Genomic DNA, 24,921 nt, shown 5'->3' with positions numbered 1-24,921 from the left:
TTAACAGTATCATAATTATTTGAAAATTCACATCTGGCGAACACCGCCCAATTTCCCAGCTAATATTTGAATATATTCATTGTCATAGTCATTATACATAAAATGCTGATGAATGCTTATATTAATTAGAACTACTTATAATAGTTAAAAACATTAACTGAAGCAGGACAGGCTCAATTATAATATATTACTCAATAACCCTACGACTGCGACTGCTGGCCGAATCCATTTCTATTTGTAAAAGCAACATCACAAATTGGGTTTCTCATGAATAACAAAACAATACGCTAACCGGCAAAATGGCCGCGTAAAATGATACTCAATCGGAAATGTAAATAAAAGATAATGTGTGTAATTCAATACTTTATGCGGATTCACAACTTATCTTACAGATTCCTGCGATTGATTCACTTTTAATCGTTTAAAAGGGGGAACGGAATGGCGCGTGCCAGACGCGTGCCTTGACAGATTGCCGCCATAATAATAACTTTTTATTTTTTCATCCAACCGTGGCGGTCGGCTTACCAGCCAGTGTTATCAATCCATAATTATTGTCATTTTGCGTAATCTGTGTAACTTTGGGATGAGCAGTTAATATCCCGTAGTCATGCTTTTTGCTGTCCGCAACATAATTATCTAGTGCTCTATCAGATAATTTTTTTTATTTAATCTATCAAGTATTTTTAAAACTTTTTCTCTTTGAATACATAACTACAATATATATTGCACGATTTTTTGTTTAATATAGCTGACGTTTCAACGACCTTTCAGTCAATCTAGTCACAGCCAGACTACATTATACTGTGGGTGAAGTGCGGGTTGACATTTCACTTCTCACCATCGAATCGATTCGAAGCGAGACACAGCGAACCAATCACATTACGCCATTGTGACGCAACGTCAACCACACGCCAATGTCATTGGTTCGCTGCGTCTCACTTCGAATTGATTCGATGGTGAGAAGTGAAATGCTAACCCGTACTAACCCCTCTATCTGTGGCAAAAATAGGTGACGCAAAATTCGCTGCTCCAGGCTCCAAGGGCGTTAAATTCGATTCTAAAGCTCGGCGCACACATATTATATTTTCCATAAATGGATTGCAAGATCCCACAACCGATACATTCTTGTGACAGTTCATGGAAAAACTATCACAACTTTGGTGTTGATAATTTATTAATTTAAAAACAATCTATAAAATAATGCCTAATAAATTATTGCTATAAATGTAAAGCTGCGCTTTTGCTAAGTAGTTATTATCCAAATGTACCTATTTATATCCAAAGAGGAAAGGCACTTAGCTCAAAGAAAATATAAAACTATGGTTAACCTAAAGGTCATTGCCTTAAAGTAAACCATATCTTTTTATTCCCTGCTTCAATATTGCTTTCCGAAAGCTGCAAACAATAAGGCAGGACGGTTTTAATTTGCCTTCATGAAGCCATACCTGAAGCCGCACAAATTCAAATCGATTCAAAGCTTCGTCGCTTTTTCGGGGTTGTTCGGTAAACTTTCGTCAATGTCGTGTAGCTTTTGTTTTTCTGAATTTGTAGGCACAACTTTAATTAATTAGTTTTACATTGTGTTTTTCTACCTGCACCAAATCTTGGCTTTACAAATTCGGAACTTTTACATCGTAGATTACAGTAATATACCTATGAATTTCTTCACTTCTTATTCCTCAAGGCAAACCAGCCACAGCACATCAACCTACCCAAATTCATTGCAAACTCGGCGCTTTTACCGCGCCATAGAGGTTCATGCAGGCATGCTTGATGTGTTGTTGACCGTACAGTACACACAACTTTTGAACTTACTTTGGAGCTAACTTAATCTGTGTGATTGTTCCTACATATTTTTTTATTTCTTTATTATTAAGGAAAAAAGTGTTCTAGCCATATTTTGCCATTGTCTTCTCCATTTCACAAACTTGATGATAAATCATTTACTAGAGACACTGAAGTATGAAGGATTCCTTATGTTGTTATCGATGAAAACTACCATGCATCAATACACGTGACATCAATAACTCAAGTGAAAATGTACCTACCTAAATATTATTTTTGTTTATTTGTCATTTTAACGCTTCTGTAAAAGTTTTTTTTTTGTATTATTATAATAAATCCCATAAGTATATTTGCGTGAAGAAAATGCAATAATTACTTTTGCAAATCAATATATTATTTGAAATTCCGCCATGACAGCTTCTGAGCGAAAGTAAGAAAAGTTAAACGAAATGCCATCAAAACTATGCTGTAGAAAATCCAAGTCGCGCAGATCAGTTTTTTTACCGTAAAAAGTTTTGAGATCCATGTTACCAAGTCGATTAATTTATTTAGTCCCTACTTGATGGACCTTCTATTTTAAGTTATTACACAAGTTATTATCATAACAATATTAAAAATCATTTAGGTTTTAAATAAATAGACCGACTTGGCCATGACCGACTTCGCATGAAAACACAATGTATCTTACAAGTAATACATATTATTTTAGATTGTTTAGTCTATGGCGCCAGACATCAAACCGGTATGCTCAAATTACGTTCTTACACCTGTGGCTCGAATGCACATACACAGATCTTGCATAGAAACTTGGCTTAATAAAAACAATGCATATGCACTAAGTAGAAAAAAACACCGTTTGAAATGGCAACTCAGGTTAGCGAAAAAAAGAAAGTAAAATATTTTCATTCTGGCAACATCAAAACTGTAATGTCAACATTTTATTGTCGCAAAAATTTCAGTCATTATTTTCGTATTATTATTACGTGATATCAAATCGTTAAAAAAATTACAAAATTGATCGAAAAAGAGCCTCGTTGCGTGCGGCTACCGTCCACAAGTTCGGTTGTAGTGTCCAAATTATCTGTGTTATCGTGGAAGAAGGTCTGCATAAATGAATTATGTCGTTAAGGTCCAAAGCCCTGGCGCTGGTAGAGGTCTTGTTGAGGGTGCCGCCGTTATTTGTGGTGGATGAGTTCCTAAAGATCAGCCTAGGACTGCCGGTGGGCAATGGCGAGGAGGTGTCGGTTCTTAGCAATGTCACCATCGACCACGTCGATATATTGGATGCGGACGCCAGTTACTATGACGCTAATTTCTACAACGCCTTCTTCTTCACCCTGCTAAAGTTCCTCGTGTGCTGCTTAGGTAAGTGGGTCACATATTTCTCACAATACTTTCATGTTTGTTCTACCGTTTACACTAATTTTTAGGGCTGACAATGATACCATATGTAGATAATTATTATCTCAATGTTTTTCATAATATGTGTAACAATGTTTTTAAGAAGCAAGATCTGTAATAATATCCATTATGTATTTCCTGATCTATCAACAGAATCCTTCTCGTTTTAAGCCATTAATTTGTTGGTAACCGTTTTCAACTCCTACATAAATTCAACAACTGTAGCAAATGCTTAAATTACTTAGTATTGGACCAAATATAATAATTCAGTTTTATTATATAAAAATAGAATTCATGAATATTATTTGTAGTTCTGCGTCAGGTGACATCGACATACTTTTTTTTATTAATACAATTGTGTTGTCATTCATCTTTATCCTTATTATTATATATTATAAAACAAAGTCCTTTGCTGTATTTGTCTGTTCATCATAACTCAAAAACAACTGCATGGATTTTCACCCTGTTTTCACCAATAAATTGATTGAGTGATTTCTAATATGTCATTATCTGGTTTATATATACATTATTATATTTTTACCCAAGTGAAAGGAAGTCAGGTCGCTAGTTGTTAATAATAAAGTTTAATTTCTTTATCATTCTCAGTGAACTTTCAACAAAATATAGATATTTTTCCTCAAAATGAGGATATTGTAGGAAAACCTATTTTTTTGCCAGGTGCAGAGTTACGCAACATGGCTTAAAAAAGCCTCTACACAGTTTTGACTTTTTCAAGTGTCATTATATCATTTAGAAATCGCTGAGTCATACAGGAGCTATTTTTTACCTATTATAAAATGTTACATATTCAAAACTTTTTTATCTTTAGTATGTTTTCCTTATCTATGTATGAAACAGTTGTGTATGGACTGTCATCACAACATTACATATTTTATCATCATCAAGAACTTGCAACTATCAGTCTGCTATCAGAAATTATTTAATACAAACATGCTTACATAGCGTAATATGAATAGTTCTTATATGGAAAAAAAAAATGAGTTGATTTCTGAGTTACAAGCACCATTTTGAAATGTGAACAATTTATGTTAAGTCACTGTGTGGCTGTGCTGTACATTCAGTTTTTTCATAAGTCTTAACATGTCAACAATCTTCACAGTAGTTATTATTTTACATTAATTAACCACTAAAGTAATTTTCTAAAAAGTAATAATCTTAATTTAACTAATATTATAAATGTGAAAGTAAGTTTGTTTGTTACACTCTATCTACACAGCCAATCTTTTTGAATTTTTCATATGTATGTAGTTTGATGTGGAGAAGTACTTAGGGTACCTTTCATGTTGGAAAAATTACTGTTCCTGTGGGATTTTTAAGCGAGTCAAGCTGCGGGCAATAGCTATTTTTAATATATTGATGCCTGTTAAACATAACAAGACATGCTGATTTACAATAAGTCTAGTAAAAAACACAGAATTTAGTTGTGTGTAAATCACTACATAGTATAAAACAAAGTGAATTTCTCTGTCCCTATATCCCTATGTATGCTTAAATCTTTAAAACTACGCAATGGATTTTGATGCGGGTTTGATTCCTGAGGAAGGTTTAGGTGTATAATTTATTATGGTTTTACCTGAGCGAAGCAGGGACGGGCCGCTAGTAATAATATAAAGGGATTCGCCACAGTGCATATTATACCTAAGATGACCTAGAAAAATCGAGGTCAGTTGACTTTGTTTGAATACAAACTTTATGCATAGATAAGCATAATTTACCAAACATGACTACTAAATTTTGCCTTGAAATTAATTATTTGATTTAAAGATAAACAAAAATTGCATTATCACTGTTAAGTAATAGGTACATTACTACTACTTTAGGTACTAGCCTTTTCCTATAATTGAACTTGGATTATATATTCCAAGATTCTTTTAGTGGATTAATATACAAGTATGATATTCAAAGCAGTCAAGATGACATCTGCACCAGATTTTTAAAATATCCCTTCAGTCGCACACCTGTCAAAGCCAAGGACTCCAAAAAAAGTATGTTTTCTCTCTTTCTGTTAATCTATATCTATCTATACATATTACAAAACTGTATGAGGGGTATGTATCTATCTATACATGTTATGGGGGGGGGTTATGGGACCAATTGTTTTTTTTTTGGAATTCTTGTCTGTCTCTTTGTTCGCACATCACGAAAAATCTACTGGCATTTGATGCAGTTTTCACACTTGTATAGTGAAGGTCTAACTTAAAATCTGGTATTGATATCATCGTGATACGTTGCTTAGAACCCGAGATATCGATAATAATAATTTATGTGTAGCGTACTCACGAAATAAACGCTGGCGAAGTTGCAAAAGCTTGTTTCCAATATAATAAAGTGCAAACGTCACTAAACATATTTAGCTTAAAGTATGCTTTGTTTTATGAATTAAATGAAACGGGGTAAAATGTTACAGAATTGTTAGACAAATTCACGCTTGAAATCTAGCTAACACGAAGTCCTCTGCCGCGTTTGTCTATCTGTTCGCTATAAACTCAAAAACTACTGCACGGATTTTCATGCGGTTCTTACTTTCCTCCAGGACTATTTTCCGTAGGCCTCTGTCTGGACCCTATCTGTGTGCGGAGTCTGAGCCGCTGATTATTCGAACCAGCCCAGCCCCTGGGGTTTCCATGCGGTTTACACCAATAGATAGTGTGATTCCTAAGGAAGATTTTGGAATGGAGGGGAATTTATTAAGTTTTTACACGAGCGAAGCCCGGACGGGCCGATAATCCTTCTAATATTATAAATGCAAAAGTTTGTGTGGATATATTTATCTCTGTATGTCGCAGTCATCTTGTTGAATCTGCTATTTGACTGAATGACCAGCTCGTTCATCGATTCAGACCGACTGCGACATGTATATTTCTTACACTTTCACGCAAGATCTACTAGACTGTTATGAAATTTGGTACACATATGGTACTTTTTATCCCAAAATTCCCATGGGAGCGAAGCACCGGGCGCATATAGTATCAAATAAACCAAAAAAGTAAGAAAGAAAAAGTATAAGTAAGTAATATCGACTTAAAAATATCAATAACAGTTAACCTTGATATAATTCAGTCAATTTTACCGTTAAGGTCATAGTGTGAGAATATTGACAACTGTAGCTATTATACTAATTAGCAGATCCTATAGCTGGACAACCTCTTGTAGTTATGTTATTGTTATGTTATGTCGTACATTTTTAGGGGTCCGTGCGAAATAATAAAAAAACGGAACACTTATAGGAGACAAATCAATACTATTATTATAAAGAGGTAAGCGTTTTTGAGTTTGTATGTTTGAGGCGGGTAATCTCCGAGACTACCGAACCGAGTTCAGAAATTATTTCAAATTCAAATCATTTATTCAGAAATTAGACCTTCACAGGCACTTTTTCTCGTCAATTTTTATATTTATAGTTATTTCTCACAAGCTACAAACTACTGGCATTTCGGAACGACCACTGCTGAGAAGAAATGCCGAAAGAAACTCATTTGAACAGTGTTGGTCCCTATCATGCATCGGCTTACCATTATTGTTTCTTACAATTTTTCATACATACCTTTAGACTATGTACATAATGTACATAGTCTCATACGACCCGGCCCACGACGCCACCACCAGATTGACCATTTGAGTGAGCATGACACACTCGATTCCCATGACTTCATAATTACAATTCTTATTCGTCGAAATAGAAGTATAATTCAGACACTTGAAGATCACAAATCACGTACATGTTTTACAAATAAAATTTAAATGTCACAATATATGAATTATTATAATAAAAAAAAATTATGAATAAAATAATAAAAAACAGTAAAATAAAAATTAGGAGATCATGTGTGGAGTGGCAAAGTTGTCGGGAGGATCCATGCGTTTTTATCAGTCAAATAGGCGTTAATTGTGTAATACCCTTTATCCATTAAATTTTTCTTAACGTAAGTTTTAAATTTTTTCATTGGCAGATTAATTTCACCATTAGAAAGGTACATTATCCAAGATTATCTCAAAACTACCCACGGGAGCGAAGCTCAGGTAGGTACATTATCCAAGATTGATAAGGACTATATTTATTTCGAAATTTACACGAGAGCGAAGCCTTGGGTAACATCTAGTACAAAATACTTAACGTTAATTACTTGTAGATTACCGGAAATCTATAAGAATTTTATAAATTGTACGTGAATTACCCTCTTCACGCGAGTTCAGCTCGCTCTTCACCAGATTCGAAAGTTCGTTCCCGTAGGAAATTTGATTCCATGACCATCGTCCATACGCCTTACGGGGAAGACAGAGTCAAAGTTCGCGAGACGAACTAGGCTTCGCTTATGAAAAAAAGCCCTTTCCCTTAATTGACTTTTACAACCTGCGCGAGAGGAAAAGCAGTTGGCATGTTCTATGTGCTAGCTCTGTTTTTCCTAGCCCTTCGCTTATGAAAAAAATTCCGAATTAATTGTCTTTCCCTTAATTGACTTCAATAACCTGTGCCTAAAGAAAGGCAGCAGGTACTAAATGTTTCTCTTTTACTCCCAAACCAGCATGGTGCTTCCCTGGTATATACCAAATTTCATCGAGATTCGTTTAAATTTTTTTTACATTATACAATAAAAAGTGTATAGCCTATATTGCTCCTGAAGGTTTTGTCTATATCTGTGTCAAATTTGATCAAAATCGGCCCAGTAGTTTTTTTAGTGTATTTTTCTTTGTTTTTTGTTTGTTTGTAATGAATTACAAAAATACAAATCTTTTCTTTTTATAATATTGTATAGATATGGATAAAAAATTCGTGTCACAGTGTTAGTTGCCATACTACTTCGAAACGGTTTGACCGATCATGATAAAATCTTATAAGTATAGGGCTAAGAATAGGCAGTTATTGTTATCTATTTTTATACCTCTAAGTGATAAAAGTGCCGCCCGAGCGGAGCCGGGTCAGGCCCAACTCTGAGACCAGTTCAGCGGATTCCGTGAATGTGTAACAAGAACAGGCTTCTCCTGTTCACTATATTAGATTTTAAGTGTTGTTTGGTCTACATCCATACTAATATTATAAATGCGAAAGTTTGTCTGTCTGTCTGTTCCGCTTTCACGGCTAAACAGCTGGATCGATTTTGATGAATTTTGTATGCATGTCGGTAATGATACCCGCTCAAACATAGGCCAATTATTTAAAAAAACAACTCCCAAATGACTATAATGGCAGGTGAAAATTCACGTGGGCGAAGCCGCGAGAAAAAGCTAGTTTTTAAATATTTATACCTGTTAAAAAAGTTAAGCTATATGTTTTGTCACACTCGCACCTTACAATATTTCATATTATCAGAAAGAGACACATTACATTACACACAGATCTAGTAAGTACTCCCCTCTCCCGTCGTCCCGGTACCTATTCGGGTCTGTGAAGCCCACACCGTGAAGCCCAGAATCAGCGTAAAAAAAAAACCTTGAAGTTTTGACTATTCGGCTTTGATCTACCTTGAGAATGCTATTGTTGTCTATGAGCTAACAAGGCTATGCGTACGGAGATAGAAATGGGATATTAATGAAGTTTTATATTTAACTAGCTTTTGCACGTCATTCATTTTTCCGGGATGAAAGGTACCCTATGTCCTTCTCCATACTTCAAACAACATGTATGCAAAATTTCAAGAAGAGTGATTGAGTAAATAGAGCGTGAAGAGGTAACAAACAAACGTACTTTATCATTTATAATATTAGTTAGGATAGTATTAATTCGGATTAGGATTTTGCTCTTAACATTTTTCTTCACAATGCCTATTTCTGAAGAAAAAATATTGACAATGTTCATGAACAACGTAATAACATGCTTACATTATAAAGCAACGTCTAAAACTATCCTTTGATAGTTATGGCCATCGGAATAAGGTCTGTATCAACAGAAATATTTTTACACCAATGACATAATATGAGTGAAACACCGTCGAGGCGTAACGATTATGAGTAGTTTATTCCGCTGCGTGCAACAAGACCTTCAGATGTTGACTGAAAACCGGCCAAGTGTGAGTCGCTGAGGGTTTCATAAAAATGTTGCGTTTATGTAGATGACTTCCTCTTGATGACTTACATCCGTAAGCAGTTGTAAGTTGTTGCAGATGTGCATTCGTGTGGCGTGTGGTTTCCGCCCTAGAGTAGGACCACTCAATATCCTCCCGCGGATTTCGTACTAGCTAGACGATTAAAATATAAGAACAGCTTCGAGAGATCAAATAGGTGACAACAGCGTTCTCAGAGAGGGACAGGCAAGTTTTTTTTCCCAAAAGTTCGTGAATATTTCGTGTGAAAAATTAATAAACCGAGAAAATTCCGAAATTAGATATAGTTAATGATCTTAGGCAACAGGTTTAGCTATAGTCTAGGAAATATTGACTGTTGAAATCACGCATGCGTGATGCAGGACAGATGCATCTGTGTTGTACGCAACTTCCCGAGTGATGGCGACACCCGCGCGGCGTGTATCCGCGAACTTCTTTATTTTTATCTAGCCTATGGATGTCGAATCCCACTGCTGGGAAAACGTCTCACTCTTTTTTCCCACTCGTCTATTTCTATTGTACACTTTTGCCACTTTGGTAGGAATTTATGGATTTCGTCCCGCTAACTCCAAGAATGTCGTCCCGCCGTCTCCTTTTATAACATGGAAAAAATTTAAATCAGCAACGTTGCACCGTTTTTTACAAAGAAAATAAAAATATGGTCAAACTGGTGGTGGTGTCGTAGGCCGGGTCGTGAGGGTCCATCTGTCATGGTAGGAGCCTCGCGATGACTGACTCCATGCGTGAACTGGTGAACGGGTGTTGCCTGGGGGTGAAGTGCCTGAGAATCCTTCTGTTTGATCAATAACGATTAATTTGCTCCTTGGCATCTTGACAGCCAGTTCGACATAGGTAACGTTACAAAGGTAACGTTTCAAATTAATTAGTTACAACTTTTAATTATCAAAAATGATAGTGTATCATCCCCTAATACAAAACTAAAAATTAAAAGATCCAGCGTAAACATACACAAGAAATAAACATGTTAAATCTAATATTGTGCGATGCGATTAAATCTAATATTGTTTTGAATGTCGTCAAGCACAGTTCTCACTCTTTAATTTGCTTCCTATAAATTTTGAAGAATAGTGAAGTTTGTTGCGCCGCTTCTTTACCTGCGCTCGGACCCTCTGAAGTCGCAAGTAGACTTAGTTTTGTACATTATCGACCTCAATAAGTGATGTATATCATCCTAAATGAAATAAATAATTTTGAAGTTATGCAAATTCTTACATGTATCTCGAAAACTAGAGTTGCTGTGTATTAATAGCATCTTAGTAAATTATGTATGTTAAAACTGTGAGTAGATGTGAAATTAGCGACAAAAATATTAAGTGTTAAAAAAATCAAAATAATTTACAATATAATGTAGTAATTTGAATATTTTAATTCTACTTATCTTCCGCCTTTTGGTTTCCCGATCTTCAATTATGTCATAATTATGAATATATTTAACAGGTTACATTTTTAAAAATGGCGTCACCTGTAATAGGTTTCCCTGTAATAACTTTACTTTTAAATCAAGAACCATCGCTCTCGTGAGAAATTCTGTAATTTATTTGGCTTCCATTAGTCCCATAAAGACCCCCATAATTTGTCTTTAATATCTCTTATGTACGGACATAGCCCACTTACAGTTCTATTATACGTATAGATATTAGAATGCTGGTCTGAAGCCACGGTTAAGCGCTAATGTTTTGATATAAAAATTCGCATGTAACCGCAGATAAAGTCCATAGGACAAGTCAACGCTCCACGAAGTAAACCGCGAATACCGGTTCTTACAAATGGAGGTCACAAGTTCATTTCCACCGAGAAAAAAAAAATAGTATTGCCGATCATTACGGTATATCTGATGATGATGATCAATCAGTGACGTTAAAGTTATTTGACCTAAATCATCTGATTCATAATTTGATATTAGACTTTGCCCGCTACTTCATATACATACGTATTAATCCTATCCTAATATTTTGTGAGAATGTATGTTTGTTACTCTTTCACGCAAAATCTACTGAACGGATTGTTATGAAATTTGGTACACGGATAGAATATAACCGGGAAAAACCTTTTATCCCGAAATTCCCACGGGGCCCAAGCCCCGGGGCAGAGCTAGTATTGTATGTATACGTAAGGTAAAAAATCGCATTTTTTAAAATGCACGTATACACTTGTATACAGACAAATTTTTAGTAGTTATATAATATTATAACATGTTTAAATTGAGTACTCAAATATAATTAAGCTGAAATTCTCTGATAGCACCAGCCACTGTGTCAGGAATGATTATGACGTATGACACAGAATATTTTTAACAGGACATTCAAAGACGAAAGTCTTCCACATAATAATAAAGGCTTGGGTCCAACCCAAAAAATCGTACAAATAGTAGTTTCATTAGTTGTAAACATCTGTATGAAAAATACCCAACAGTTTTATAATTATGGTAATAAGATTTTGAATTTTAATGTTATACGTAGGTATTAGTTATTCTGTATTTATCATGATGGGTAGGTATCGCGTATGTAAGTGTGTAATTAAAAAAACTGTTAAGTAAAGATGCTATTGATTTGAAAGCATTGATTAACAAACAAGAATAATAAAATGGAATTTGAACCTAGTGGATGTAGTTTAATTTACATTTAATTAACGCAAGACACTATTCGGGCAGTTCATTCTGTTATTTCAATGATAACATCAGACAAATGTACAGTATTCATATTATAAATAAATATGAAAAAATTTCATCAATTTCTCTAAAAAAACGTTCTATTACTAACACTGGTGTTAGATTTTATTCTTGCCGCCTAAATGAATCTATCTACCACGATCTATTGGTATGTAGTTGTGAACTAAATATTCAACAAATGTGCAGATATTCTCGCGATCTTTTCCCTCACCAGTAGGAAGAAATAAACAAACTTTTAAATCGTAAATGATTCCTCGACTATGCTAAGTGCATGAATCATTAAGAGTATTTTTTTTTCTTTTTCAGGATGCCTATCAGCGCTGTGCATATTCGTGTTATACACGAAGCATCTCATCATCGTGTACCTATATCTCATGTCCGTCGGCATCGTCTTCGTATCGTACTGGACCAACGTCTCCGCCATCAAGCAGATCCAGGCACTAACCCTCACAGCGATCACACACCCCTCCCCGAGCATTCTCGAAGACATGCTCAATCTTAACCTCAAAAACCTACTTGACCTTGACGGCCCGGGCATCTTAGTCATACAAAACTTCGCAATCCAATTCATACTAGCTCTCCTATTCAGAAATATCCATCTAGGACCACGACTACCGACAATACAAAAGTTATTACCTGTCAGCTTTATGGCACCTTCGTTTTTAGCCATGCTCCCAGTACCGCCAAATTTACTGCACCATTCGCCTGTATTCGCAGCATTATTGCCACTATTCCTAGTTAAATATGTACTGTGGTCATCGTCATACAACGTCATACAGGTCATATATGCTGGCTATCAACAAGGAAGACTGTTCGTAAGCAACTATGGACTGTCAGCACTAGTCGAAATGGAATGGATGAGACTGAACGTGCCATGCGTTCTAAGAGTTTTTTGGGTAATGCGCGTGGCTGAACATGCTATACTACTTCTTATGGATAACTATGATGACGAAAATGAAGAAGGACTAAGAGTTTCCACGCTATTAGCTGTTCAATCACTAGCTTCGATGGCAAAATCTTTACTTGTTACTGGATGCGAAACTATAACAGCAGTTCTTGGAATGACCTCCGTGATCTCATTCTTCTGTCACTACATTGGCAATTTCTTCCAATGGATCCTATTGACAGATGAGGAGGAAGACAAAAGCATTGGGACCGTGTCTGCAATTCTCTTCTACATACTGGCGTTGCAGACTGGATTGACTTCGCTAAACCCGGAGAAGAGATTCGTACGACTCTGCAGGAACTTCTGCCTGTTGTTCACTGCGCTGCTGCATTTCCTCCATAATATAGTTAACCCCATGTTAATGTCGCTCAGTGCATCACATAACCCAAGTACGCACAGACACGTACGTGCTCTAGGAGTCTGCGCTTTTCTAATAATATTCCCTATATCTTTACTAGTCTATCTTTGGTCTCAACACACAATATCGACATGGCTGCTAGCTGTCAGCGCCTTCAGCATAGAAGTGATAGTCAAAGTTATAGTGAGTCTCATGATTTACTCTCTATTCCTCGTGGACGCTTACAGAAGCACCTTTTGGGAACAACTTGACGACTATGTATACTACATACGAGCCTTTGGCAATACTATAGAGTTCTGTTTCGGAATATTCTTATTCTTCAACGGTGCTTGGATTCTGCTGTTTGAATCGGGTGGAGCAATCAGAGCAGTCATGATGTGCATACACGCGTATTTCAACATTTGGTGCGAGGCGAGAGCTGGTTGGTCAGTGTTCATGAAGAGGCGGACTGCAGTCAATAAAATAAATTCTTTGAGAGAAGCTTCTCCCGACCAACTCAGCCAGTTGGACGACGTTTGCGCCATCTGTTACCAGGAAATGCATTCAGCGAAAATAACCAGATGCAATCACTATTTCCACGGCGTATGCCTAAGGAAGTGGCTTTATGTCCAAGACAGGTGTCCATTATGTCACGATATATTGTACAAGATAGATAGTGACGTCAACAAAGATAATTCGGAAGCTGGTAATGAAGAAAATAGTAACAACCAAAACCTTATTTTGGAGGAGGAGCCAGATCTCTTACTGGGAGAAGGTGTGAGATGACTGCTCGATGAAGACCCGTACCACTTACATTGAAACATTGTTTGGAAAAGAATTGGAGTGGTATTTCCTTTTGTATAGTAAGTTATTGTTTTTTTTTATAAATCAGGTTTGACTGTGATTAAAGTGATTGTTGAAATTTTGTTTCGTGAGAATGGTTGGCGTTTGATGTGTGTCTAATTTAAGCTTATAGACTCTTCGACGTTGTCTCATGACATTACAAGTTTTGAATTTAAAATTCACAAGTGCATCTATTGCTAAAACTATCGGGGCGTTTTGAATTGTTATATGATTATAGAGAAATTTGAAGCTATTTGTAAATAGTTAAGGTACATATTTAGAAATAGCTTTTAATATTTGGATGTAACTTAAAGAAAAAAATATATAAAAATAGTAATTTTTTTCTCATAATAAATTGTAAATAAACTATTATTTTAGCAGTAAAACATCTTTTCATTCCAACAATATTTTTTTATATAAAATAATACTAATTGTACTTTTATGCTTAAGTATTTTATTGTTATAGAAAACAGTAATGGTATCAACAGTAGTAAAAATTCCATAGTACACCTTGTAAAATATCTTTAAAAACTTCGTTAAATACGCTTTCAGTATAATATTTATTATAAAAATTGTATTGGATGTCTAGAATTTAAAACAGGGTAATTGATCGTCATTTACATAAATAAAAATTGAATGTATTTCGATACTTCATCAATAAAAAAGATTATCGAAGCGTTTATATTATTTTGTTATCTCAAAAATATTCGATAGTGATCAATTATTTCCTATATACATGTAAAGTGATTTCAATTGAAATATATACAAAACTGTTATAACAAGAATCAGAAGTGGGATCTAAACATGTGTTGTTCTAAATAATGACCTAATTGAATATAAGATCTTTGTAGTTTGACAGCAGGTAATAGTTGGAGACTCTGCAATTGGTGGAAGTGCGGACGACGGTCGTGCGATCCGCGCGCTCGAAGTTCGCTTTCACGATCTCGTAGTAACGCCCGTCACTGAAAATTAATGGGAATTAATGCTATCAGTAATTCAACCATTGAAGGAATTTCACATAATTAAATACGCTATTTCACTACTAGTCAAATCAGATACGTTTTTCTTAATGTCAGAAGCATTCATTTATATAATTTTGATGACAATAAAATTATAATAGCGCTATTTCAAGAGTCAAAAATAATTGAAATGGGAATAAAAAAAAGAAAATCAATTAACATAAAAGTGACACTGGATTTCCGTATACCCTTACAAAAGATATGGAATAGCCAAGAAAGATAAGACAAATAATTTCCGGATAAAGATAAAGCGATTGAAAATGTACACGAATATTGTTAAATCACAGATAAAAAGTTGAAGACTCAGGATGTCTAATAAGGTGTGTGTGAGAGTTTATGGAATACTAATGATGTCGACCGATTTCGGTCGTGGTGACAACTTCAACGATTTTGAACACGCTGGTGTTAAGTCTTTTTAAAAAATATATTACTAACGAATTTCTGTAATAAATTTTCAAAGACAGACATTTTGAATAGAGAGCATTTTTTGGCGGCAATTTGTCTATACACTGATCTTTCCTGACGATTAATTATATAAAAAAAATCTATAAATCTCAACGTACCTCAGCACTAAGCACTTGAGCTTCAGACACTTGACTCTCAGAATATCTATGGCTTTCTGGCTTTTGTCGCTGAAACGCAAGTTTTCGGGGTCCCAACGGAGCTCCAGTCGCTCCAGAATGGGGCAGTTGTTGGCGATGCCATCCATCAACTGAAAATGCAAGTATAGAGTGAAGTGAATTTTAAAATTTCAAAGAACCGGGAAGGTATATGAGCTTCATTGCTTTATTTATTATACCCCTATCCTATAAGGCGAATGAAAATCATCATGGCTAAGGAAAATATTAACTGAAAACTTGCATACTAGCTTGCTATTTCATTCAGACCGCAGCCGCTAGATGGAAGTAGCCGTAAAAGTCATGTTATATACCTTTAGGTGACTTGAATAACCTCTGACACCAGTTTTTTAATAACACACTCGTTAAGAAAGGAGAACGACATTAGAACTCATTAATATAAATAAATAACGAGTATAGTAGTTTATAACTAACCTGATCTACGTGGATGTTAACACCGAGTCGCTCCTGTGTTCCCATGATCAAGATTCTGAAAATGAAAATAAAATAAATCAATCGGGCGATAAAAATTGGAGTTCCTCAAGGTGCCTTCCTAGATTCCTAATAAATAATCACTATAACAATTTGGGCACCGCAAGGTAGATTCATAGGACCAACACTTTATTATTTATTCAAAGCTAGGTATCCCACTGCTGAACATAGAGCCCTCCATTTCTTCCATTCGGTCCGGTCATTGTCTGGTTATTGGCTTACCCAAGCTTCGAAAAAAATGTTCGTTGGAGTCTTCTTGTCCAACACAAGTCTAAATAATAAATTTGAAACATAGTTACTTGGCGTTAGTTAGCAGCTGCAGGACGCTCTGCCAGAGCTGGTCGGTGATGTGCGGCATCCCGCTGAGCACGAGCCCCCACAGCTGCGCGCCGTGGCGCGACAGGAACCTGTGCAACGCGTCGTCCGACAAGTTGTCCGACGAGTCCACGTCCAGCGCCACAAGGTTCCTAGATCAGGCAACCTATGTATACCTTCAAGTGGTGTAATGGTTCGAAAGGTCTCAGGTTCGAATCCTACTCGCGCGTCCACATGAGTTTGTACACCAATCAATCTGACACATCGAATGTAGTTTTCATAGACCACCACCTGCTTCCGGTGAAGGAACATCGTGAGGAATTCTGGTTGATTATGAACTTGTGTGTGAAATGGAGAAGGCAATGGCAAACCACTACTCCACTTCTACGTAATAACCACGACCCTCAAGCATGAGGTAACACGACTATGAAGAGAAATATTTTGGTCCTCCAGTGTACGAATAAAGTTGTTATATTTAAATAACAAAACCAAATTGCCTATTTATCTACATCTGTCGTTCCCAATAATCATACTAGTCTAATTACTGGGAATTTTCAATAATCGATGTTTTTGTTTGACAGCTCACCTAGCCATGCCTGACTCTGACCACGCCTTTAGCACAGAGTCGTTGAACCCATTGATCTGGCCAGCGCTCAGGAACCTGCAAATAAATAATTATTATACTCGAAAGACTTAACTAAAAAAATACAAACAAAAACCTAAAGCCAATATTATGATTTTAATAACACTGCAGAAGTACCATCATTTAATGTAAAAAATATATAGTGCTAATGCTTGCTAATATTATAAATGCGAAAGTAATTTGGTTTGTTACTTCTTCAAACTCAACCAATCTTGAATTTTTGCATACCTACATGTAGTTTGTAGTACGGAGAAGGACATAATGTACTTTTAACGCGGGAAAAAATTTATTCCAGTGGGAATTTCACGCAAACGAAGCCGCGGTCAAAAGCTAGTTAGTAGTAATACAAATCCATCCACTAATGGATATTTTTGACAGACCGAAAATGCACAAAACGTCGTCTACATAGGTGCAGTTATCATTACCATCCATACAAGTGCAAAGCCACCGAAACAGGTGTTTCAAAATGAAGTGTTGTTACAATATACCTAAGGTTGGGAATCCTAGTGAGCATGTCTACGAGGCAGTCGGTCGAGAGGTCGGTGGCCGTGACGTCCAGCTCCTGGATGGAGGACTTCTCCCACTCCACTCCCATCACGTGCTCCGACTGCAGGCCTGCAACGGAAACTACGCTTCACTTTCTCTATTCATGTAAATAACTATGCTTGTCGAGTTAGTTTAGATGGCAATGCATTATAGGCTCCCGACGGGGGAACTCTTCAACTGTTATTGACTTTTTTTTTAACCCTTGATGACAGGACACAGTTATAAGTTATACCGTGTCTGTGTATCTGTATATCTGTCCGTGGCATAGTAGCAGCACTGAACCGATTTTGATCTAGTTTTATTTATATTTAAAATTGAGAATTTAATCGTATGTACTTAGCTATGTTTGAAAAGTGTGCATTCAGTCGTTTAGGAATCGTCAGCTGTTTCTAGAAACTTCGGAGGGGGTGTCTAAAAATTTTAATTTAGTTTTTTTTTTTGTTAATAAATAAACTCACTGCATCCGTTCATGAGCAGACAGGTCAGCCGCCGCGAGCGCTGGAATAGTGTCTTCATGGTCGACCCCGTCACCTTGTTGCAGTAGTTCACGGCTAGGCATTCCAACTGAAATATTATTTGCCGGCTGAGTTATTTTATCACAAATGAGTTCGCTGAACTTTTGACGTAATATATATATATTCACATCGATATTACACTCGGATCACAATCATAACCTGTTTTGATATACCTTTTGACTATGTACATTATGTACTTTTATATATTATTTGAAAAAAAAAAATTGTAAGAAGCAATAATGGTAAGCTGATCTGGCATGATAGGGACCAACACTGTTCAAATGAGTTTCTTTCGGCATTTCTTCTCAGCAGTGGTCGTTCCGAAATGCCAGTACTTTGTAGCTTGTGAGAAATAACTATAAATATAAAAATTGACGAGAAAAAGTGACTGTGAAGGTCTAATTTCTGAATAAATGATTTGAATTTGACGGATTCGGAATACATTGTTGATTTTTCATTGAATAAGCTTCGGGGAATTTGCACTCATAATTACTACGCAATTTTCGTGCATTCGCGTCAGCGTTTGACGATAGTGTGGGCCGTCGTTGCACAAAACATTTCTTCTTTAAAACCCAAAAGTGCGTCGTGAAACGTAATCCGATGCAAATTAACGTGCATTGTGTAAGTAGTTTGAATGCTTTTATTTACGTCAAGGGAAAATCAGCAATGTACGTCGAAACCGCCAAAATTTTGCGAACTTTTCAGCGTTAGTGTAGGCTTATCGAGCTACCGTAATGTCGAACCGATAACACGAATGCATGAACATTACGTAGTTTCTATGAGTGATTTTTTGTACAATGTTACACAGTTCGAAAATATTGCCAAATTAATTTTAAAAGGCACTATCTAAAACCAACTACGGCACAGTATAGAGCACTTGGTATATAATTCCACATGATAGAACCAGTTACTGATCAACTGTTCTGAATTTCTGGCTTATGATGCTCTCATACAAATTACGCAATGGTCACGCATTCGCGTAAGAATGTGTCTGATTTCGACGATAATGTGGAGCTGGCAATGGTACCTATGTAAATCTATGGCTTGTATGGTAAAGCCAGGAAGCCACTAGACGTGAAAAGTGCCTGTGAAGGTCCAATTTCTAAATAAATGATTTGATTTGAAGCTACCATCAAAAAGCTACGTTAAAAGCATGTGTAACATTCTAATCCTTACTAATAAATCAAACTCAAAAACTACTGCACGGATTTTCATGCGGTTTTTACCCGAGCGAAGCCGGGACGAGCAGCTAGTGTATAATAAAACAATGCTACTCTCTCTAACTGACTTGTATGCAGTTGGAGCTGAAGGCGTCAATATGTGAATCGTCCACGAAGTTGATGCCGTAAAGGTTGATGACCCGCAGGTTGGGCGTCGCAGACTTCAGCTTGTGAACGTTGATCACCTCGTAAATCTCCTCCTCTTCTTCTTCCACCTTTTCGTAAGTGCCTGGAGGGAAATACCCTTCCAAATGTAGAGATGGGCTATATCTTATTTATAGTTCTACTAAATTATCAACAAACAGTAAAAAATAGCACCTACGCTAAGTAAAAAAATACCAAATAATAAATATTACTTTGCTAAATATTTTTTATGCACAGTCGACCGCATGTCAAGCTACCCGAATATAGTGGAATTGCAAACCCACCTTTATCACCACCGCATAAAGGGCCATTCAGTGTAACTTGACATGCAGTCGACTGTATCTAAAATCATTTTATATATCATATCACTAGCTATTGCCGGCGACTCAACTCGTTGTGCATATGTTTGAGCTCTGGTCATTAACTATATCTATTACAAATTTCATTATAATTAGCCCAGTAGTTTGGCGCGAAAGCGTGACAGACTTTCGCTAGTGGTATATTTTTCGCTTATTCACACTCACTAACGCCACGAACAAACATCATTTTCTTGTTTTATAAAGAGAAGGACATAATTATGAATAAGAGGAATAACTTACCAATAAGATGCAGAATCTCCAATCCATTGATGAAGTTATATATCTTCCTCATGAAGCCCTCCATGAAGATGACCTCAGACAGACAGATGCACAGGTACTTCAACTTGGTGGGGAACGCTTGCATCTCCGAGAAATCGTGCAGTTGCATAGCTGCAAGGTTGCAATGTCCCAACTAATATTATTTAATGCAAAAGTAAGTGGGAATATCGGATTAAAATCTATGGCACTCAGGTAATGTATCTTCCGGCTGGTGAAAGAATTTTGGTATTCTGTTGAGTTGAATTTGGTGTGGTAGGTATATATCTGAACTTACCTACGGAACTAACCTAGTTAGGTATAACACAAAATTACAAACACTTTCTTTTTATAATATTAGTGAAGAAGAAGGATTAGTTTCAAAAAATGTTGCCTGAGTATTACCACCGCGTATAAAAAAGTTCAAGTAGGTACCTATTCAAATCAAAACTCACCGGTACTGAAATCTAGCAGCATATGAGTCAGATTGGGACATTTTGCCGCCAATTCGTGCAGCACGGTGTGTGTGATAAGTTCAATGGGCAGTTCTATATAACGCAGCGATGGGCCAAATCTTATTGAAATCAGAGCGAGAAGAGATTCCAATGACCCTGAAATTAAATGTACCTATTATTTTATAAGGACTAAAACCACTTAAACTTCCCAAGGTTTTGGCGCTTTTTGGTCAAAAGTTGCAACAACAAAAAAACGGACGGAATGAAAAGTGACCCGGAAGTGATTGAATGAAAAAAAAATTGCACGCTGATTTGGACTTAGGCCATAAAAAAAGGTTGCCATGTAAAAATATTTTTATAAAAAAAGCAGAACAACGTTATTAATTTTAATATCTTTTTACTTAAATACACTGGAAAGTGGAAAGCTTATTTTCATTTACTTACCAACATGCAATCCTGATATTTCAGGTCGCAAGCTGACATGAGTCCAAAGTCGTGTGTCATAGGCAACCATTCGCCATCGCTTGCAGACTGTGGCCATACGACATATTTCTCGGTGAGTCAGATAAGAAAAAATATTTAACAAGACTTTATCCGGTAATTTTTCAATAGTCTGAAAAAATTGTGTTCAAAAAGTGTATAAATCTTAGTGCACAACGACTACATTATTAGTCGCGCCAGCGCTTTTTTGCATTAAATTGTAACGCACTGCACAGAAGGTCCGTATATTTTTCCGGCGTTAAATCTAGATTGACCGCGTCTGCGGCTACACCCGTTGTTTCTGTATTTGAACTATGACCATAAGGATTACATCGATCGTTTACTTTTCGAGCTTCAACTAGATACCTACATTATTTTTTTTGCATTTGTATTAAATAATAAATTGCTTTTTTTGTTATATCTTTTATGACCTGTGTATAACAGTTAGTATTATATTAGGTCAACTATTACAAAATAGTTAATAACATATAATAAAACATCTAAAATTTCAGTATTTGTAAAATGTAATATTGAGTAAGAACCAAAAATATACTATGTTGTATAGTCAAATTACTTCTTAAATACCTAAAGGTTAGTAGTTGGCACATTCTATTATTTAGACGTTCAATAAAACCATTTGTTAGTATTATTTATAGCGTGCGCTTGTCTAACTATGATGATGAAAACTATGTATTACATTTAATGACATTACCGTGTTAGCAAATGGACTACGGATTTGACCTCCTTCGGTCAAATATACTTGACTAGCTTCTAGAGCTAACTGCCCCCAAACATCCGTAGGTATATCCATGATCAATTAAATAGTTTTTAAATATATTTCACTGCACAGACACTTTCATAACAGATTTACTGATACGCACGGAAACTGTTCAGTGCTCACAAGTATGGAACGCTGTGGTTAATTTTGGAATAATCTGGGAGTGAACGAGGCTAGTGTAAGCGGAGGAAATATTTTAGGATTCCGTCGATTTTACGTCTGATTTCTCTCTTATAGAAATAATATTAGTGTTTAATTATTATTTGAATATATTATTTTTTAATTCATTAATTTTTATCAAATATTTTTGATAATCAGTAAAAGTAACGTAGTTACAGGAAAGTTGTAATTCGAATTTACAGACCCTGGAATTTACAGAGTGGAACCCTTATAAGATCATTTCGTCGTCCGTCTCTAATTCTATACATGTTCCTGTGAAAAAACTTTTCATGACCGCTCAGAAGCATCAAGCAATCAAAAGATTTCTTCTAGATCTAAAATCGTAAAATTTATCAAGAAATAAGGGCTTATAATAGCGAAGAAAAAGTTCATAAACCCCTAAAATGTATATAAATTCATAAAAAAATATGGATCCCTCCTCGGTGCACTACTCCAACTCGCACTTAACTGGTTTTTTAAAGTAGTAAAAGGTGAAAATCGATAACATTCTATAACTTATTTGGAGTTATATGTACATTATACATTTCATAATACATCGGTATATTGATAAATTATTATTTATCGTTACTTTTTCTCGTGAAAGTAATGCATAAAATCTTTCTGTGATTTCGTTCAAGGCGCATAGTTGGCTAGTCTGCATTTTGTCTTTATGTAGGCACTCAAACTGACATTTCTTGGCAATGTCAAGGTATTTCCTGAGCCGATGACTCATTATGCCAGACTGAACACATTCCTTTTTTTTTTTGAAAACTCACTCATTGCTTATTTTGTTAATATCTTTAAGCCGTTGTCGTGGCTATATTTTAATTATTCGATGAGTTTCATGCTGCATACCTATTATTTTTGATTATTCTGGATTGTTGTTAAGAATAAATTGAAAAACGAAATTATATGGGAGACAGCGGGCAATGACTTAGGCGACAGATGGTTCGTTGGGTGCATGTCGCCAAGACAAAATAAAATACCGACCTGCTCACCAGAACTCGAATTTCAAACGTAGATGCCTAAGCTAAAGCTGGATTAGACAGGACACGCTTGCGGTATGCCACTTGAGTAAATTAAATTTCACGGGTAAATGTTATTTCATTCAATGTGTGACAGAAAAATCATGTTCGTGATGTAAAACCGTTGAGATCCCTCGTCGGGAACCATTCCTGAGTACAAAATCAGGTGATGCTTATCATAATAATGCATTGTCATGGAAACTGAAGCGACGTGGAAAATTTTAACTATTATAGAATAAGCGGAAGTAGGTGATATTTAACTTGCAAACAGACAAACATCGGAATAGGTGACATCAAATAATAGCTCAGCTTATTATAATATTAGTAAGTAAAATATGACATAATAACAGAGTATTAATAAGTTAAATTACAGGAATCGAAATTTTAAAAGAATTAAAGTATTAGTTTGCTTGCTGTAATATTTACATAGTGAACATATGAAATAGATTCTTTGTTAAATATGCGGTTAGCTTGGTTATAAACAAGTTTCGAAGGTAAACAAACTTTCCTGAATATAACAATGTCGACTAAAATTTTTGACAGGGACATCTGTTCAGCATCCGATGTCACAAATTTCAAATATATAATGAGTTATTTATGTACTCTTCGAACATAAAACGATTCAATGATGTATCTTTATCTTCAAATTTATGTCACAAAAATTCTTCTTAGCAATTTAGTTATGACTAAATATTGTAAATTTCTAAGAAATTATACGTTTTTTTTTTTACAATACACATAATATTGTGGTACGTAGTGTAACAACTTGTGTTTCTTAAAAACTTAAATTCCAAGCATACAATGCAATGGCCGTATATGCGACACTTACTTTTCTATTTGAAAAAAAAAGAATATATTTAAGGTTTATTTATCATTTTAAATGATGTCTTTGAGTGTGTGAATTGGTGTTACATTTCAATTTTTAGTTCCTTATTAATCTAGATATTCTTAAAAATTAATTTAGTATATAAACTTATACAGAATCAATATATATATATATATATATATATATATATATATATATATCATTTATTTGGATCATAGTCATACAATAAAAAAACAGCAATAATTGTTTTTTTTTAAATAGGTATAACATGTCCTACTGCTGGGCAAAAGTGTATATAGTTACATAGTTCAGTAAAAATATCCCATGTACAATTTACACAATGTACTTTATATTTATAGAATGATTAGATTTTAGAAAAAAAAATCTTACCATGGCTTGTTTTCTCCTAAAACTGGACATATCATCCCTTGATATAGCAGCCGCAGCTGTATCAACGTTGAGTATCCCCCAGGAATCCATTTTCAAGTATTAATCACTAAAGAAAATACGTATTGACAATCACATTAATTTACTCAAAATTAACCCAGGATGTTTCTGTAAACTTGTTGGCACTCAGTAACACGTTTGGCGCGATATCACTCAAACATAAACTGATGAATAAACCCAGGAATTCCCTTGTCGCCTGCCGGAACGATTATACTACAAATGTGACTCTAGTTAACTTTCTAAAACTAATTTGTTACATATATACTACGGTAGCTATAAGCCATCACATATTTAAATTGGCAAGCCAAAATAAGTACAGCATTTTGCTTCAACTGGGCACAGAGGTGTTGCGGCTGCCAAGAAGATTCGTATTGCATTCGTGTCACTGTAACGCGCGAGCAACAGTGGTATTATTAATATCTGCAGTGCATTTATAACATTTAAATTAAATGAGATATTTGGTATAAGTTAACTTAAATATATTTACATTTTTCTTGCTCAGAACTTCAGGACTAGACCGTTATTAATGTTAATGTTTTGACTTTAATTTATAGATGCTCTGTTAT

The 24,921-nt window shown here is 35.5% G+C and overlaps 2 protein-coding genes across 6 annotated transcripts; one reads left to right on the top strand and one right to left on the bottom strand.

Moving 5' to 3' along the window:
* The first annotated feature begins 2,691 nt into the window (after nucleotides 1–2,691).
* Trc8 (TRC8 ring finger protein) lies at nucleotides 2,692–14,740 on the top strand. Its single transcript, XM_053763745.1, has 2 exons — nucleotides 2,692–3,150; nucleotides 12,241–14,740. Exons 1-2 carry the CDS (start codon nucleotides 2,904–2,906, stop codon nucleotides 14,001–14,003), a joined length of 2,010 nt encoding a protein of 669 aa, XP_053619720.1. The 5' UTR covers nucleotides 2,692–2,903; the 3' UTR covers nucleotides 14,004–14,740.
* FipoQ (F-box involved in polyQ pathogenesis) lies at nucleotides 14,498–24,704 on the bottom strand. 5 transcript variants are annotated; one of them, XM_053763747.2, is made up of 12 exons: nucleotides 24,299–24,704; nucleotides 21,085–21,253; nucleotides 20,641–20,796; nucleotides 20,171–20,320; nucleotides 19,496–19,656; nucleotides 18,151–18,256; nucleotides 17,635–17,761; nucleotides 17,090–17,164; nucleotides 16,488–16,655; nucleotides 16,132–16,186; nucleotides 15,643–15,791; nucleotides 14,498–15,022 (listed from the first exon to the last, which is right to left on the bottom strand). In XM_053763747.2, exons 1-12 carry the CDS (start codon nucleotides 24,386–24,388, stop codon nucleotides 14,887–14,889), a joined length of 1,542 nt encoding a protein of 513 aa, XP_053619722.1. In that variant the 5' UTR covers nucleotides 24,389–24,704; the 3' UTR covers nucleotides 14,498–14,886. The 5 variants fall into 5 exon arrangements, with proteins under 5 accessions (XP_053619722.1, XP_053619724.1, XP_053619725.1 ...); XM_053763749.2 differs by having other exon boundaries at nucleotides 21,085–21,171; nucleotides 24,299–24,703; XM_053763750.1 differs by lacking the exon at nucleotides 24,299–24,704 and adding an exon at nucleotides 23,048–23,099 and having other exon boundaries at nucleotides 21,085–21,171.
* Nucleotides 24,705–24,921: the final 217 nt, after the last annotated feature.

This window comes from Plodia interpunctella, chromosome 24, assembly GCF_027563975.2.
Source record: "Plodia interpunctella isolate USDA-ARS_2022_Savannah chromosome 24, ilPloInte3.2, whole genome shotgun sequence".
In the NCBI taxonomy this organism is placed as follows: Eukaryota; Metazoa; Arthropoda; class Insecta; order Lepidoptera; family Pyralidae; genus Plodia; species Plodia interpunctella.
Note: the sequence above shows the minus strand (reverse complement) of the source record. Positions and strands in the feature narration are given on the sequence as shown.